This window comes from Phoca vitulina, unplaced genomic scaffold (genome assembly GCF_004348235.1).
Source record: "Phoca vitulina isolate PV1807 unplaced genomic scaffold, GSC_HSeal_1.0 scaffold22, whole genome shotgun sequence".
Classification (NCBI taxonomy): Eukaryota; Metazoa; Chordata; class Mammalia; order Carnivora; family Phocidae; genus Phoca; species Phoca vitulina.
The window spans coordinates 38,467,688-38,486,381 of NW_022589725.1; the positions used below are offsets into that span (position 1 = coordinate 38,467,688).

Here is an 18,694-nt window from a genome sequence, read left to right on the forward strand (position 1 = left end):
TGCCCGAAGTAAACAACTGTTCTTGACCCTGGAAGGAGGTCTTAAAACAGACACCCCTCGAAGCCCTGCGTGCTATTGCTTATTTTTTGGCTAGAGTTTGGCAGTATAAGCAAGAATCCCAAAACTGGATGTGAGTGTGTGCAGGGCGAGCCCGCTCATGGTCTCCCAACTAGAGGACACCCTATGGGGGACCCGGGGCGGGACAAGGGTGCAGGTAGGTAGAAGGAGGGGAAGGAGGGAAGGAAAAAGTACATCTCTGCACTGTCTTGTGGCTCAGAGTCTCCTCTTTAGAATGCAGTGATTATATGATTATATGTTTCCCTTAGTAGAACACATTTTGAAAACAAAAGTCTTCTTTTAAAGTTAGGCTTTTAACTTGAGCTCGTATTACATCAACATAGCATGTGGGTGTCTCCCGTAAGTGACCCTGTGCCTCCCCACCCAGCACACGCCATTTCTGGGCTGAGAAAGATGCTCACATTTCTTCCTCTAGAAAGTTAGGTGCCCACACCCATCTTCAGGGCTAAATTTGTGGAGATCTGGCCGAGCTGGGCCAGTGGCCTTCTTCAGTGTCCTGTGTTTACATTTGGGTGAAACCCATCTGTACAGATGAGGATGAGTCTCTACAAAAACATGCGGCGGGGTGCTCTGACGTCTCAACTGGGGATTAGGCTGGGAGTGTATGGACATGACAGTGGAGGGAGAGAAGGCTCCAGACGTGGCATGTCTGGGCCCTTGACTTAGAAGAGGAAACCGAGACAAATGAGTTCAGCGAAAGGAAGTTAGATGCTTGGCTACATGTCAGTGGTTCCTGGCAGGGTTTTTGGAGAGTGGCTTCTTTCTATATCTCATCTTAGGTGCGTGTATAAGACTGATGTAAACTTTAATTTACATAGATTAACTATGCAGAAAACAGAAAGTACTGGAGTAAGAAAATGCCAGAATGAAGATGTCCAAATATTATGAAATATAAGCGCATTAATGAACATTTGCATAAAATGAAAGATACTTAAATCTACATGTGAACTATATTTAAAGAAAATACAGAACTTTCTCCAGAAGCAATGCATTTTAAGTGTGTTAAATTTAGACCAGCTTGTGAAATACAATGTTGAATTAATGCATCATTATGCTACTTTACATAAACCGTTTTATCTTTTAATTCTTAGGGACAGTAGTTAAAACGCATAACCCTATAGCACCCAGCCTCTCTTTAAAAGCCTGTAGCACGTCTTTCTTTTTTTTCCCCCCCACTGAGTTTCAAGATATCAAAAGTGTCTGAGGAAACAAGACTTTTAGAAAGTTAAAAATGGATACATATTTGGGCTGAAAGGCAGGACTGAGATTTGGGAGACTGGAATTTCTAGAAAAAGAAGATTTTAGATTTGTATGTATATTCTTTCTGCACGTTCCCCAGCTCCCAGTATAGACTCCTTGAAGCGAATCTGAAGGAATCGTGCCCAATGAGTGAATTAAGCCTGAAGTTAATCCTGTGCAACAAGCAGGTCTTCTGGGCAAATTGCAGCTTTGAGGAGCCTGGGAAACCCACCCACTAGTGCTTCTGATTTATCTCTGACTGTTCTAAGCTTCTGTTCCAACCTGTTGCCCTTCAGGAGACACAGACCTGGCCATGAGTAACCGCACTTCCAGTATCTTCTCCCAGATGGCCCGGGCCCCACAGGGCCCACAGAGGATGAGGTTGTCACCATTTGCCACTAGGCATCTTCTTACTCGTGTGTGTCCCTTTCCAGCCACACAGCCTCTCCTTTTCCAGAGCCATTTCAGGGACTGTGAGGAATTCAGATGCCATGTCTTGGTAACCGTGAGGTTCCGTTTTAAATCCGGACAGAACCCATCAGGCCCCAGGGTGCTGTGCCCTCTTGATGTGAGTCCCAACTCCTCCCGTCTCCTCTCAGAAAGGCCCCAGCCCAGACTCCGGGAGGCTGTGCACAGTCATGGGGTTTGAAAGAACAAAAGTGCCTTGGCTGCAGACCCCCCAGGCGGGTACCGTGTAAGCGGACGTAGATGATGGCTACAAGCACCTGAACACGTCGACTCAGACGAAGGGGCAGCAGCTCTTGCTGACTGGTCCCTAGGGAGTTTGTAGCATTTCTTCTGAATTGTATTCAGCGTCTTTTCTCTTAGCCCAGAGGTTGTCCCCGGGAACACAGGAAGCATCAGAATCAGGAATTGGCAGAAAGGGGTGTTTTCGTTTCCTCTGGTGTGTGGCAGGTATAAAATTGGGGCCGTTGTGGTATTTTGGCATCCCTGAAGCTGCCGTCACAGTCACTTTTACTTTGCGACTTTGCAGTCAGTCTGCTGAGTTCTTCAGATCAGGCTGATGGGACCCTCTAAAACCCGGCAAGTGTGCTCCAAGCAGTGACTCAGCACACCTCTTGTGCATTTAATGGAAGATGCCAATAAGCTGATGAAAGTTATCTCCCATGTATAAATACCTTCAGCTTTTTAACACCCACATGCTTTAGAAATCCAAGAGGGGCTTGGGCTCACTGCGCAAGAAGATCGTTTGGACTGCTTCTCTTTTCCCAGTATGCTGCCCTGCTTTTTCCAAAAAGGTCCCACTCACCTCCTCAACAGCTCCCACCTCTTAAAGCTCATCTCTAGGAGTGCCGCAAATAGAACTGAAAAAACCATTAGGAAAAGAAACAAAAGGTACCAGGATATACCTCTGGGTTCACCATGGCCCATAAATCTTATTTGGGATTTCTCATCCTCGGCCCTATTGACACCTTCTTTGTTACGGGGGTGTCCTGTGCATTGTAGGGTGTTTCAGAGCATCTTTGTCCTCTACCCACTAGATGCCAACAGCACCCACCCCAGTAGTGACCACCAAAAATGTGTGCTGCCATCGCTAGTTGTCTCCCAACAGGGGTGAGGGGAGAGGGGGCAAAAGTGCCCCCAGTTGAAAACCACTGATGTAACCCAAAAGGATGAGGTCCTCTTAAGAAACATGCTTTAATCTATTTTTCAGTCTTAAATCCTGCAATATGTAAGATAAAATAATAAATGACCCTAGTGTTCATTTTCCTGGTGAAGAGAGCTCTCTCCCATCCTGGCACGGTGCCCTCCATGCTCAGTTAGTGGACCGTTTCCGGTTCCTGTTGCAGTGCCCCTAGCTGCACCCTCCTAACTGAACAAATTAATGCCCCTTTGACCGTGCAGACTTCCAGTAACACCCTGGGGGGAACTAGCCGAGTGCATACAAAATGTTTCCAGAACTTTCTAAGCACATATTTCAGTGTGGCTTTTTTTTTTCCTTTAAAGAGGAAAAATTCTCACATTCGAGGGAGATGCTATTTCAAAGATGCAGTCGGTACAAAGTGATAGGTTTACAGTAACGGTCCACCTGAGCATATTACTCCCTCAGAGACTCATTTTCCAATGAGATGGGCTTGTCTTAGTCTTTTCCTTCTATTCGGGGCACCCATATATCCCGTTGCCAGGATGACCCCATTCAGTGCTGAATTACACAGTCTGAATTTTAGAAATCAACTTTCAGATGTGTCTTATGAAAGCATCGTGAGCATCCAATAAGGAATCTAAAAACAAAACAGCAGAATGTGAGAAAACATTAACAGCCTGCATCCTTTCTTTTCTATCAGAAGCACCTAGAGCAGCATGCCTCACATACAGTAGACACTTAGCAAGTAAAGCGAATGTTCTTGACAAACAGTTGCTTCGGGAGGCACTCCTCCTGTGGCAATGAATGTGGGCAGAGGCCGACCCTGACCGACAGTCGTTAATGCACCTGTTAGGTCCGATACCTTCTGGCCCATGTTTACCGCTGAACTCAAAGCGATATTGGGGATCAGGGGATGGGAACCATAAAATATCATCTTTTTAATGGTAACTGTGATGTTTCTGGTCCAGCCCAACGGGATGCTTACCATTAAAACTACTTAGGTAATTCCCATGGCTAAATTGAGTTTTAGGATACCAAGAGGTCAGATTTTCCAGGGAGTCCTTTAGTGCTTTAGCAAGCCCTTTGCCTGGGCTAGACAAATTCTGCATACAAAACCATCCTGTGTGCTAGGCTGAAAAGTGCAGTGAGGTTATTTGTGGAAATATTCTAAGAATTGCAAAATAAATTCAGTGTCATAATAGGGGATCCTTTGCTTCAGTGACATCCTCCTCCATAAAAGCACCACTAAGGAGCCTTCCACTGTTGGGTTCTCTGCAGGCACTGGACGGCTTCATTATTGCAGTGACAACGGACGGCAGCATCCTGTATGTTTCTGACAGTATCACACCTCTCCTTGGGCACTTACCAGTAAGTTTCTGCTCTGCTGGCCTTTGCCAGTCCACATTACCGTCTTCCCTTGAGAACCATTCAGATCTCAGATCGGGGGTGATGTAGGTCTGAGGGGGTCTGTGTGTAAGAAGGGTTAAGGAGTGTCCTCAACAAGGCTGAGGCCAGAGTCCTGGGGGGGGCGGTCTTCTAGAGGAAGGGCAGGTGCAGGAATATGCTGTTCTAGAACAAACAAGGCACCCAGATCTCGATATGGCAAAACCTGGCAGGGGGATATGGGTGCAGGTCCTTACCCTTCTGTGCCCCAGAAACCACACAGGAGCTGAGCTGACGACAGAGGCCTAGCACAGTTAGCAGATCTTAGAGCCTGGACAGAGGCTGATGTATATCCTACAAAGGGAAAAGCCGACCTCCCAGGTGAACTGAGAGCTGGTGGAGGAATGCGCAGCAGATGGCTTGAGATGGGACGTGGTTTGGGGACATGTCTGAGATTGCAAGTAGGTGGTGACACTTAATGGTAATAAAGGATCTGTGACAGGGGTGATGGGGGCGGTGGGGGGAGAGTTGAAATATTCTGGGAAGATGTGTTTGTTTGGACCAGGGAGGCCTTGGGGAATGGGGAGGGTGTGGGCAGGACGACAAGCTCTGCTGTCCCAGGGACTCCAGATGGAGGCTCAGAGGCGGGCTGGGTGCTGCTTGACAAAGGCCCTCCTAGATGCTCCTTCCTCCCCTTCTTCCTCCCTCCTTCCCTACCTTCTTCCCTCTCTGCCTCTCCTCCTCCCTCCCTCTCCTCCTCCTCTCTGCCTCAGCCTGCCTGGCGCCTGGTAACTCCCAGTCAGAAGGACCTGGCTCACCAAGCAGCACCTGGCTGGTGGACAGTCCACCTCTGGGGATCCCTCAAAGGCATTTGGCCAGCCTTCCATTTCCTGCCACACGTTATTTACTCCTACAGACTGTGACTTTGAATGATAGTTCTACCAGCAGCATCCTGATGGGGATAAAGCCTCCTCTCTTCTCTCTCCTCCCCACAAGCCCTATCAAACCACTTAACCCCACCGCTCCCCACTCCCAGCACAACTTCCCTTGGTTCCTGTACAAAGGAAATCCTGGGCCAGGAAGACACCGGAGGACCATGGCCCCCTCTCCTTAGCTGCACCTGCTGGGGGAGAGCGCAGCCTTGTTCCGTGAGCAGCTCGCCTTCCTTGGGGTGATGAGCCCAGCTTTGCTACTGGCCCAAGATTCCATATTTTTCTGGGCTACCCTTTTCCTCAGAAGCTACTCCCCATCACTTCGTTTCTGCAAACGATGCAGATCAGAGCCACTGTCCCCATTCTTCCTTTGCTGGTCACTGTGCGGTATAGCCCAAAAAAGCAGTTTTTACCTTGCTAGGCAGATGCCTTTGCATTACCCCATTGTTTGTCTAACCTTTGTGTTTCGGCCCACCCCTTGCACCGTCTCCAAGGTGCATTAGGCTTGGGGCTTCTCTCTCCTCTTGATTGCTGTCAGAGAGACTGGTTCTCAGCCCCAAGAAGGCAAGAGTGCAGTTTCACCTTGGTTTTATCTGAGGCCAGAATAGTGATGAGGCTGATACAAGTAACACAGAAGTGACCGCATCAAATCAGCCTGGCTTCTTCGGGCTGACCTGAGGTGGCTGAGGAAAGAAGAAGCAATGCGGTGCTTCTTTGGAGGGGTTTGTGTTTTGTCTTGAAGGGACAGGATTGAGCCATGACAGGCGCTGATTGAAAGCAATGACACGGAGCCTCCTTAATGACCCAGGAATGAGATGCAAGAGCCCAGAGCTGTTTGAGGAAACAGGATTTGCACTGTTGTGCTTCATGCTCTTGTAATTATCTGATGACCCAGTTGCTATACATGGCAGGAGGGACTTGGAAAGTGAGTCTGGAATTCTGATTTGAAATTACGGAGCAATTTAGGACCACCTTTATGAATTATTTTCTAACTCTGGAAGGAGCAGAAATAATCCCGTCTCTACTTATCAGTGCTAGACCCGTATGAATCATGAGTGCCTGTATATAGACCCACACCCAGAAACACATAGAGTCAGCCCTTAAGCTCTCCAGTGGAGGTGAGCCCAGGATGGACAATCCCCAAATTTTACTTCCATTTACTTCTAAGTCATATTATCTGGTTTTTACCAAGAGCACTGCCTGCTTTTCCTTTTTTGCTTAGCATTCACTTCCATCTTTGTTCTCTTGCGAGGACAAGAGCGATTAAGGATGGAAACTTCCCTGGTGCTAATCAGTAACCAGCTGGTTGAGCAGAGGAGCCCATCCGGGAGTAATACCTCTATCACCTCTACTTTACAAAGGAGGAGACCCAAGGTGGCCCAGCCAGTGAGGGCAGAGCAGGGCTTAAACCAGGTGCAACTGCCCGCAGAGCCCAAGCTCCTTACCACTCTGCTCTGGTATCTTCCTGATGCCAAGGATTTGGGTTGCTATCCAGGAATTCTGCTTTTGTTTTAATTCACTTCAATTTGGACTTACCTCTTAACTAAGCATGAGCCCAGGACTTGTCCATGGATGATGAGCCATTGAAAAGTCCCATGTGAGTTTATTTTTCCTTAAAGGTTTGTTATTTTGTTCAGAGATTTCACCTGTTAAACCATTAGAGACTAATAGAAAAATAGCTTAACATTTATTGAGCACTCACAATGTACCAAGTGCCATTAAGAGTCCCCTACGTGAGTTCATGGGTGTAAAGCACTTAGAATAGTAGCTGGCACAGAGCTAGAGCTAAATCACATTTGCTGTCCTTACAATGGAGAATTATAATTCTTAGGAAGAGAGGATGGGGAACTGAAAGGCGGTGGTCAAGCTTCTTAGGACAGGTGGCCATTGAAGCAAGGCACGTCCAACAGAGATGCAGTGTGGGCAGGGGCAGGGGCCCAAGGGCCCCAGCAGCCGGGTGCCCCCTGTTTGTGTCAGAGGCTGGCATACCAGGGGTTGGGTCCCACTGCCCCCTGTGGGGCCTGGGATTGGAGGCCCATCGGTGATTGGGAAGGTTGGGGATAAGCAGCAAGAATTCCTTTCTTCTTTTGAGACTGTCAGGCTTACTTGTCTCTCTCTTTCCTTCCTACTACTAGAAACTCAGACATGGCAAAAGCTCACATGATAGATTTTTGTACAGCAATATTCTGATGCAATATCCTAGAGCTTTCTTTCCCAATTTGATAGAAAAAAGAAAATAGCTCAAAGCAGGAAATGGTTTTAAGACAAAGTCAAAACTTTCCTGTGGTGCTGACACCAGCACATTCTGGTGTCTAGAATTAACACAGGCAGTCAAAGAAGCAAGGTGGGCATGGCGGATGAGCATGCTGATGGAGGACCAAGGGCTAAAGGGAGATTCTGCGATGAAAACCTTCCAGGAAAGATCTAAGGGACTAAGTCACATGCCTCCAACGGAATTGGGAAAGAATATGGCTGAGGCAGAACCAAATGAGAGACCCAAAGTAGGCATAAACTGTATTTCCTTTTTGGACTTTTGTTTGAGTTTCTAAAGAATCTAACTTCCCAGATTGCTGTTTTGATTTGTTAATGATTGCAATGTTTGCTTAGTGGGCTGGACCATGCTACCGGTCCATATGGCAGAGGTCCTGTCTCCAGGCTTGAGCACAGACCCGACGTGCCTAAGTATTCATTGAGTGAGGGGCTGAGTTCATAAATGGGGCTGCTACCTCGGGAGCAATGCAAACAGCTCGGCAGGAGTGGGAGGTGCCTCCAAAGGGAGAAATATGGGCACGGACAACACCACCTCCCCAAAGGAAAATCATCTAAGGCAAAAGTGCTTATAAATGTGGAGAAATCTATAGACCAAAAACTACTTCCGTGGAATGCTGGTTCTCCCAGTGAAAGCTCCAGCAAGCAGTGCAAGATGAAAGTAGAATAAAGGGCCAAGTTCCCATGGCAAGGGTCACAGCAGGGAGAGGAGGTCGCAGAAAAGGAAAGACAGAGCCCCTGGCTTACTTTACCACACAACACAGCAGCAAGTCCATGAAACACCTCCCAGGAGACATTGCTCTGCCCTTCCTTCCCCGGCCTGCCCCTCACCTGCTGGAAGAACCCGCCTGATCCCAGGCATCTGGTCAGAGATGGCTCTGGGTGGGGGCCGAGCTGGGGGTCGCTCTGTCTAGGAGGGCTGTGGTAGGTGTGGCTGCATGCAGCGCAGAGCTGGTCACAGGTTGAAAGAGTCCAGGTCACCAGTTAGGTTTGGTTTATTTTATTTTATTTTATTTTATTTTAAAGATTTTATTTATTTATTTGAGAGAGAGACAGAGCACAAGCAGGGGGATCGGCAGGCAGAGAGAGGAGCAGACTCCCTGCTAAGCAGGGAGCCCGATGCGGGGCTTGATCCCAGGACCCTGAGATCATGACCTGAGCAGCTGCTTAACCGACTGAGCCACCCAAGTGCCCCGATTTTTTCTACTTTAATGTGCCTTTTGATTTTTATAAAGCATGCATACGGAAGTATGTATAAAACATACATTCAGTGTTTAAATTCATGATAAAGTGAGCGCAAACATACAGGTAGCTGTCACTGAGGTGAAGAAACAGAATTATGTCTGGGAACCATAGAAGCTCCCGTGTATTTTTTTCCCATCACACCCCCCCACCTCCCAATCAGAGATGACCATTTTCCTGGCTTTTAAGATCATTGCTTCCTTGGTTTTCTTTGTAGTTCTACCAACTTTTGATTTGTCACTCAACAATATGATTTAGTATTCCCTTCCGGCTAACTTTAGGAAAATAGGAAATGGACTCCTCTTGCTCAGCGTTGTTTATGAGATCCATCCATCTCACACCATTAGTAGTGGTGGTCACGGGTTTATGTCGTTGCTGCCTAGTATTCCGTCGGAGGAATGTGCTAACATTTCTGCATCCGTTCCTGGTTGGAACTCTTAGAAGGTGCTTTGGTGAACATGCTGCATATGTTTCCTGATGAACATTTGCAAGCGTGCCGTAGAGAACTTACGTGTAGGATGGCCGGATTGGAGAGTAGGGGCACCTTCACGGGTATACCAGATGACACCGGGTCGATAACAATGGTTGCACCAGTCTACCCTCCACCAGCAGAGTCGAGAGTTCTAGGCGCCCCATGTCACAGAATGTGGATTGTCAGGCTTCTTAGCATTTGTCAGTCTCGCACGTGAACATGTCTCGTGGAGTTTAACTTGCCTTTCTCCCGATTACTAATGCGATTGAGCATCTTTGCATATGCGTGTTTGCCATTTGGATTTCCTCTTTTGTGAACACAGTGCTTGTTCGGGTATTTTGCCATTCTCCTACTGGACTGTCTGGTTTGTTTCTTGTAATTTGGAGGCATTCTTTCCATGGTTCTCGACACTAGTCCTCTGTCGGATACTGTCTGAATCGCCTCCTGGTCACTCTGCCTTAAGGATACAGGTCCGGCTGAAGGCCCAACACCCAACACTGGACAGATGAGCTTGACAGCAGTTTATCGGTCTCATGCGTTCACAGCCTGGCAGATGAGGACATGGGGCCACACGGGGCCGCATCAGCAGGGGCTGTGAGAAGCAGGCTTCATAGTAACAGGAGGGTCGGGCACTGCCGGTCCCCACAGGGGTGAGGCTGGTTTATTAGAATAATTCCACAGGCTGGCAGGGAGTTAAACCCACTACCCAGCAGTGAGCAGGAACTGTGCCCGTCCCCCTCGATAAGGAGCATTGTTTAGCTAGGGGACCTTTCCACGGGGGCAGAGTGTGAAGGAGAACTTTCAGTTGGGCCCATCGAGGGCCTCCCAGTTTTGCTAGGTGACAAGGCAGCATTTAACACTGAACCTTAATTTTAGGACTTACACCATGGCTTATGTGTTACAAATCTATTCTCTCATCTTGTGGCTCATCTCTCCCTCTCTAGGTTCTTTTCATGAACAGAGATTTTTTATAGTTCGTACCTTTTATATTCTAATTAATTCTTCACGACTCTAAGGTCAAAGCCACTCCCAGTCCTGGCTTCTGAAAGCATTACCGTTGGGCCATCAGTTAGATTCTGGGTCTAGACTGCATGAGAGCCTATCGGATGTGCCTCCAACCCCCTGGCCCTTTAGGGAGACTGAGCCCCTGACTGCTTCGGGGAGCCCGTTCCTGCCTCTTCTCAGCATGAGGCTCCTCCACGACATCTCGCGATTGCCCCTTCTCCAAGACTTCTCACCGTGGCCAACACATCTCCAGCCAGAACTGCCAGGGCCCGTTTGGGACCTTGCAGGACAGAGGGTCCACCCAGCTCCCTTCCGACTCTACCCCAGCCGGCTTCTGTGCGCTCCGTGGGTGGGCTCCCTTAACTCGGCTGGGTGCCACCGAACTGGTGCTGCTGGTTCCAAGGGAGAGAGGACAATGCCTTGCTGTGTCCCGAAGCACTTCCCGATCATCCCCAGGCTCCCGAGGGGCGCAAGAAGAAACACGGGAGATGTGCGATTTGGAATTAGGACAGGCGTTCGTAGTGAAAGTGGTTTTGGTAAAGGTTCTTGAGGAAGCAGCCAAGGACCTATCAGTAAGCTGGGGTAGAGAACCTTCTGTCTCCAACAGGTAAATGATGTTCCCAACACTGTGATTCAGCTGGGAAGATGGATGCGGATGGCACGTGCCCTCCCTTGTCTCTGTAATTGCTGTCATTTTAATAAACAGAGCTCAGCTCATTCAAGGGATAGTTCAAGTGCAGACAGAATTTATTCTCCTGTAAGCACCAGAGTTTAGATTTTCAAACCATCATTGTTTGTGTTGCCTGTCGGCACGTGGAAATGGCATAATAGTAATATAATAGTGAGTACATAGCGAGAGATGGCTCTGAGCCCTTTGTGGGTGTCAACTCAATCCTTACCACCACCACCCCACCAACCTCCATCCAGGGTTCATCTTTATTCTGTGAGGAACCTGTAGCCCAAGGTGCCCCCACAGCCCTGTGTTCCACAGAAGCAGCTAAGTCAGGCAGCCCCGGAACCCTGCTCTCTGTCATACTCACATCAGGGGAAGGGGGCTTCCAACGGGCTCTCCAAGAAAAGGCCATGGAGTGACTTAGTCATCATTTTCTTGTATCTGCAGTGTCTTTAAGAAGAAAGACTACTGTCATCTGTGAGCATTAGTCATCATCTAAAAAACTAAAGGGAATGAGCTTAAAATAAAATCAAGAACATCAGAAGGAACTTGGAGAGAGCCCGAAGGAGAAAATGATAGCACAGGCTAGTCAGGGGTTCGCAGAGTCTTTGCCCACGGAGATCAAGCCCAGGCACCATCGAGATGGGAGTCCCTCCTTTTCCACCTCCTGTCCTTCATCGGCCACCAAGTGGTGTCCCCCTTCCTCACAGCCCCTGGACTGCTGGCTGCAAGAGGGGAGGGCCTCCCCTGCTTCCTGTGTTTCTTCCCAGTGCCCGAGGCGGTGGCTGGCACACGGTGGCCCTCAGTCAGCATTGGGTGGATTCTGTTGTTGCGTGACCTGTTTGGACTCTCTGTCCTGCACATCACGTCCCCCTTTCCCTGAGCCTGTTCAGACTGACCTTCTCTAGCCTGGTGGTGTCCTGTGTTCCCTCCCTCTTCAGGCCAGAAAGCACAAGTACAGTCCAGCCGTCCCTTCCTCTCGGCCCCTCAGCGGGTCCCGTCCCCCCCACCCCAGGCGCACAGAACAAGGCACTCACTCCTCTGTGGCCTTCTTGGCTCTGGCCTCACTTCCCTTTGCACCACCTGCCTCCATCGCTCTCCTCCCTCCTGTGATGCTTTTGTGCGCACCGTACCTCCTGCCTGGAGCACCCTGGCTGCCCGGCAGACACCATCTTGTCCTTCAGCTCCTGCTCAGGGATTCCTCCCTGTGGGAATCATTCCCTGGGAACCTCTCTGTCCATATGACTGAACTCTGTACACCACGCTCAGTGTTCTCGGGGTGCCTTGTTTTGACTCCTGTTGTCTTGCTTGCGCACCACCCCCCGCCACTTCTTTCAGCTAGTCAATGCATTTTTCTCGAAGGCCAAGCACCATTAATGTCAGGCACCCAGGGGTGAAGAAGGCAGACGGAGTCCCTGCTCTCCTGGGGCTCCCATTGGATGAAGCAGGCAGAGGACACACATCAGCACATGAACGAACAAGAGAACTTTGAGAACTTTCCTGAACGGTTATGAAACACCTGATCACACTGAGCATTCATTGAGTGATTGACCAGCAGCTCACGCCACCCTCACAGCTTCCTCATCTTTTGGTTGATGGGGGTGCAGAGCCAGCTTTCAGTCCCGACCTCTGGGCCTCTCTCCACCTTCCCGTCTGGGGGACCTGCCCCTCCCCAGCACTTACAGGACCGCAGAACAAGTAGAGCAGGGGGCTTCAGAGGCCAGAGCCCCAACAGCGAGGGTGACATCCACGGGTGCTTCCTCAGGGCCAGTGCCTTCAAAGCAGGGACCTGAAGGAGGTACAGGAGTCAGCCGAACACACGGAGAGGTGCACGATGTCCTCGGCTCGGGGTGCAACCTGGGCAAGGCCCAGAAGGAAGAGCAAGCTGGCCAACTGGAGAAAAGGAAATTTGGAGGGTGGGGAGTAGTACGAGCCTCAGAAGTGAATTGGGAGCTTCAGGCTTCCTTCTGGGAGCATTTGGCCGCCAACAGACAGTGTTTGTTTTGTTTTGTTTTGAAGTCAGGGCTATACCCAACATGGGGCTCGAACTCACGACACTGAGATCAAGAGTCACAAGCACTATGGACCGAGCCAGCCAGGCACCCCTGCCAATAGATCATTTTAAGCAAGGTGGTGACCTGATCTGATACAGGCCTCCTTCTGGCTGCTGGTGGAGAATACGTGGGACAGGGACAAAAGTCGATGTGGGAAGACCAGTTTGGTCAGTTCATTCCCCAGATAAGAAATGATGGTGTTCTAGACTGGGGGTCAAAGCCATGGGAATAAAGGGAGGTGAGAGGATCTGAGAGAATTTGAGGGAGGAGTGTGTCACAGCACTTGGACGTTGTTTGGATGTGAAGATGAGGGCGGGAGGGGGAGAAGCTGAGGATGCCACCAGGGTGTCTGGTATGGGCAAGTGATCAGTTGGCAATACCATGGGGACATTGAGCACAGAGGAGGAGGAGGTATGGGTGCAAAAGAATGCCATTGGGGATGCACGTCAACCTCTGGTCCCCAGGGGACACACAACAGAGAGTTACCTAGATATACAAATTTAAGAGTTTATAAGATCGTGTTTAAAAATATAGGAAAGGGGGCGCCTGGGTGGCTCAGTTGGTTAAGCGACTGCCTTCGGCTCAGGTCATGATCCTGGAGTCCCTGGATCGAGTCCCGCATCGGGCTCCCTGCTCGGCAGGGAGCCTGCTTCTCCCTCTGACCCTCCCCCATCTCATGTGCTCTCTCTCTCTCATTCTCTCTGTCTCAAATAAATAAATAAAATCTTTAAAAAAAATAAAAAAATAAAAAAAATAAAAATAAAAATATAGGAAAGGATGAGTTTATCAAGGGAGACTGAGGCAGCAAGAGACGTGCCTATCTTCTCTCTCTCTCTCTCCTCTGTCAGCTTCCACCTGCACTAGCAAATATGGGAGCCACTAGCCACATGTGGCTTTTTAAATACCAATTAAAATAATTAAAATTAAATACAATTAAAAATTCAGTCTTCAGGGGCACTGGGTGGCTCAGCGGGTGGAGTGTCCAACTCTTGGTTTCAGCCCAGGTCATGATATCAGGGTTATGAAATTGAGTCCTGCATTGGGCCCCATGCTAGATGTGGAGCCTACTTGGGATTCTCTCGCTCCCTCTGCCCCTCCCCCCACCGCACATGTGCACACTCTCTCTAAAAAATAAAAAATTAAAAATAAATGTAATTTTAAAAAAACAGTCTTCAGTCATACCAGCCACGTTTCAGTGCTCATAGCCACGTGGCTGGTTGCTTTCACAAGGGACAGCACACATGATAGACCATTTCCATCACCTTAGATGGTTCTCTTGGACAGTGCTGTATCTAGATTCTCTGTTGTATGTTTGTATCTCAGTGCCCAATCACTCAGAAAAAATAGCACAGTTCCTTTGATTGAGGACACTTTGAGGTGTTCGTTTGCGGGCCTAATGGTCAGAAAAGGAACCCTATGCGTTCTTCGGGGCCCTTCCCATGAGTGAGTGGGCCTGCCTGGGGGTCCCTCAATGCCCCCGCCACCCTGGCCAGAACACAGGAATGTTGGCAGGTGGGGTCCTCCAGGAAGAGTAGGACTCTCTGCATGCTTGTCCGACTTAACTCTTACTTCTTTCTTGGGCCCATGGACAATACTTTTGCATTGGAGCAGGTAAACCCTTCTAGGTTATAATTCAGGATGACAGAGCGATAGATTCAAGCGTCTTCACAGAAAATCGGATCTTGAACTTTTCATTTCAGAAACCAGTTCTGAATTGTCTTCAATGTTCAGTTTTGGCTTTTGCTTTTGTTTTTCATCTTCGTTGAGTGTGTACCTTTGTTCTTTATTTTCTTTTTCAGTCAGATGTCATGGATCAGAATTTGTTAAATTTCCTTCCAGAACAAGAACATTCAGAAGTGTATAAAATGCTTTCTTCCCATATGCTTGTGACAGATTCCCCCTCCCCAGAATACTTAAAATGTAAGTTTAACTTTACTGGTTTTACAAGATATAAAGATAAGAATTTTACTTTTGAAAGGAGGTTAGAATGAATTAAGAAGGGAGGACTAATTTTGAGAACAATTTTCCTTGTGACTCAGAATATTTCCAAGATCCTTAGAGGTATATTTTAAATTTAAAGCTAAAACTGGAGTTTGGAATATGTATGACATTTAACTTCTCTGTGGAAAATTTGAAAGCATGGCGCTTACGAATAAGAATTTGTTTTGCATGTAATACAAGAAGCTCTTTTTTTTTTTTAACACAAGAGTCTTTTGGTACCAAACAATGCAAAAATCAGCGCACAATCTGCTTATTTTAGAGGACACCGTAATGCTAGATTCGTATGATAACCAAGTCACCAACTGCAAAATGAATAATTAGGTCAAAACTCCAAATTCTCTTCTCCTGAGGCTGTCATCTGGTTATTTATTATATACATTTGCGGTTTTTATGGAATTTTAAAGTTTTTCTCAAAATTGGCAACCTGGATGGAAGGCCAGCCTCAGTGCCTCCTGAACCGTGTGTCCGTTAACGAAGCACAGACGTTGAGGGAGATCATGCAAGTGCCTCGTACTTACTCATTCAGGCCTTAGTTCATTTTCCGTGAATAATGTGTCCTGTTGTACATCTGATTTTACTTCAAAGCAACGTGAAAAGATTAGATTAAAGAGAGCAGCTCTATATGAGCAGCTTTGTTTTAATACACCATATGAAAACAGCCGGAACTAATCAATGTCGACATAACCAACCACAGACATCTGTGAGCAAATTAAGACTAATTGGGCCCAAGTATGGGATGCAAAACATCTATATAAGCTATGAGGGGAAACCCCTGTTCTGCAAAGGTTATAAAACCATGTCCAAGAGTCAGAATGAGTCGGAATGAGAGAAACGTCCTGGCCGTGTGTAGACTGAAGACCGGGAGTTACGCAAAGACACAACTTGTTTGGTCTAGAATCTATGTCATATTCACGTTCCTTTTCTCTTTTTCCTTTGACCACCCAGCTGACAGCGATTTAGAGTTTTATTGCCATCTCCTCAGAGGCAGCTGGAACCCAAAGGAATTTCCAACTTATGAATACATAAAATTTGTAGGAAATTTTCGCTCTTACAACAATGGTAAGCTTCAATTGTCATATAATTGCGACAGTGCCTTTTGTCATGCAAACATGCACACGGGGGCATAAGACTCACCGAGGGAGGAGGAGTGAGAACATGTGCTTTTCATATTTGCATTTGGATTTTCATGTTCCCAAGATGTGTTTTGTGCTCGTAAATGTTATCTCTCCCATTCGAGAAGAATGCACTCCCACGCTTGTTTATGCCGGGGCACAAAGGCCCACGGAAACGCACTTTATCCATTTACTTAGTTTCAGGCTGATGGAAGAGTTCTGTACTGTGAGAAAAAACTTACAGTTAATAAAGAACAGGCTCAGCCTACACACAGCCCAGTAGGGCTGCATTGTGACATAAAGATCCGTAACCTTGGTTTCTGCATCTTTATTCTCCTTTTTACACTACTGCCGTGAGCATGTTTTCGTGGGTCTGGTACATAGGTCTTCTGCTCCTTCTGACCCTAAGGCAACAGGAAGTGGCCACTTTATGATGAGCCAGCAATCCACACTGGATGAATTACCAAGCTGATTAGCAAAGCAGTAAAATCTTACTCTCTGAAATTACCCAGATAACTAATGATCCGAACTCTGGCTGCACCTCTGAACTCGAATTACACCCTCAGTTTCACTTTTGACCTGGGGAAAATGGGAATGCAGGCCCTATGCCAGAAATTCAGCAGTGCAAGCCCCACCCCTACCCCCCACCCCCGCTCCACGGTCAAGCCTAGCACAGGAAGGTTTGCGTTTGGTTTGCTCCAGGCCTCAAACCTCAACACAAAACAAATCGCTTTGAATGATCTAACATTTCATAAGACCGCAGAGATGGGAAAAAAGGGAAAGATGAGGCAATAGGGAGTTGATGGCAGCCCGGACTGGGGCAGGCTCTGTCACTGATACTTAACTCCAGACCCACGGTGGGGTCCGTTACCCCGCCTAATTAGTCCCAGAGTTTCCATGAGAACCGACCAACATAATGGCCCCAAGTCCTAATGCTGAGGCTCTACCCGGGATCTTCCCTTCACCCTTAGACGATCCTCTGCTATATGTTGCTTGTATAAATATACATGCTTTGTCTCAAAGGCTCCAACTAGATGCTGCTAAGCGTGTTGGTCTTGCCAACGTGTTCAGGGTTTATGACTGGATGATGGGCTCCAGGGCCAACTGGGGGCCCTCTGGGAACCTACCCAAACAGGGCTCAGTGTTCCTGAGTGTTTGGAAGTGAAGGGAGGTCAGCTTTCACAAGTGGGGCCCTAGATCTGGGCTACACGGGGTAGAGCCAAAGCCTGACCGTGCCTAACCTGACTCATCTGAAAGGCGTTCCTAAACCTCGTGAGATGAATGTTTAATGAACCACACACACAAGTAAATGGTAGCTGATCGGGCTACCGAGTTAAAGAAACTGACCTAAGAGGCGCCTCGCCTAGCACTCAGAGTGATGCCAGTCCTGGTGTAGGGTTCACTGGGTGAGGCAGCTTGTTAAAATGCAGATTCTAGGGCAGGAGATCTGAAGGTGGGGCTGGGATTGTGCAATTGGAAAAGAACCTTTTGATGAAAGGGGTCATGGACTTAGAGAGACACCGCCCTATCGTAATACTGAATGCCATTCCGTAGGAATTTTAAGGGTACTCCTCACGCTGATGGTGCTCCTCCCAGACAGCTTTATCCTTGAATTAATATAAGCAGGGGTTTGGAATTCGCTTAAAATGTGTGCCGTGGCCATCATGCCAGATGCCGGAATAGCAGAGTATCCCATGTGGCAGCCAGCGAGAAAGGGAAAGGCACCCTGGCCGTGGGGAGTGCCAAGACTGTGGGAATTATGGGACGCTGCTCCCACGTGTCCCCATGACAACAGTGCGCCGCTTCATTAAGGAACCCACACGTGATTGGCCGGTGAGCCGCAGTCGCATCCTTTGTTAATTTCCATTTCCACAACTCTCTCTTAAGCTGCTGCTGAGTATCACTTTGAAGCTTCCTGTCACTTATCACAGTTTAGAGGGTTTCCGGGAAAGAGGCAGGCTTCGTTGTGAATACCTGGGTTGTTTGTTCTTTTGTTTTTTGTTTTTTTTTAAGCTAGCAAAGCTTTATTTTCACTTCAAGTTGAGACAATGTTTGTTTGCCTGAAAGAATGTGTGGAAATTATGTGTGATTTTTTTTTCTTTTTTTTTTTTTTTCTTTTGGAAACTGTTACTGCTATAAACACACAGCACTGAAAGTGGAAAATTTAAAACCAAGAGTGCCAGAGTGTCTTTCCAGAGCCTGTTGAACAAATCAAAGTTAGGGGGCTTTCTTGAGACAAGAGTCCCCAAACGTAATTGTGGAAAAACTGAAATATAATTCTCACTTGGATGAAAATAAACAACAAATGTCAGAGACAAATGAATTTCTAAGATGGAGCCCTATAAAATCACCAGCATTCAGTCATTTTTGACCTAGAAAATACGGTTTAACATACTCTAAGGAATACTTCAAATTTGATTTTGTAGGTTTACTTCTCAATAAGCCTTGAACAATGGGTTAATAAAAATAACTCCCTTAGGAGTGTTTCCCAAGTCCCAGGTCCTGGGCTCTGTCTTCGCATTGATAATCTCATCGAGTCCTCCCACCAACCTTTTAAGCGGTCCTGTTGGCATCATCCCATCTAAACAGGAGGAAAGTGATGCATATAAGAATCTGAGGCACACACATG

The 18,694-nt window shown here is 47.7% G+C and overlaps 1 protein-coding gene across 2 annotated transcripts in view; it reads left to right on the forward strand.

Moving 5' to 3' along the window:
• The window catches only part of NPAS2 (neuronal PAS domain protein 2), a 152,181-nt gene that overhangs the window by 95,815 nt on the left and 37,672 nt on the right, over positions 1–18,694 (forward strand). For both annotated transcript variants that reach the window (XM_032419610.1, XM_032419609.1), the window contains exons 5-7: positions 4,202–4,291; positions 14,752–14,872; positions 15,899–16,012. In XM_032419610.1, coding sequence (XP_032275501.1) covers positions 4,202–4,291; positions 14,752–14,872; positions 15,899–16,012 — 325 coding nt within the window. The remainder of the gene's footprint in view (positions 1–4,201; positions 4,292–14,751; positions 14,873–15,898; positions 16,013–18,694) is intronic.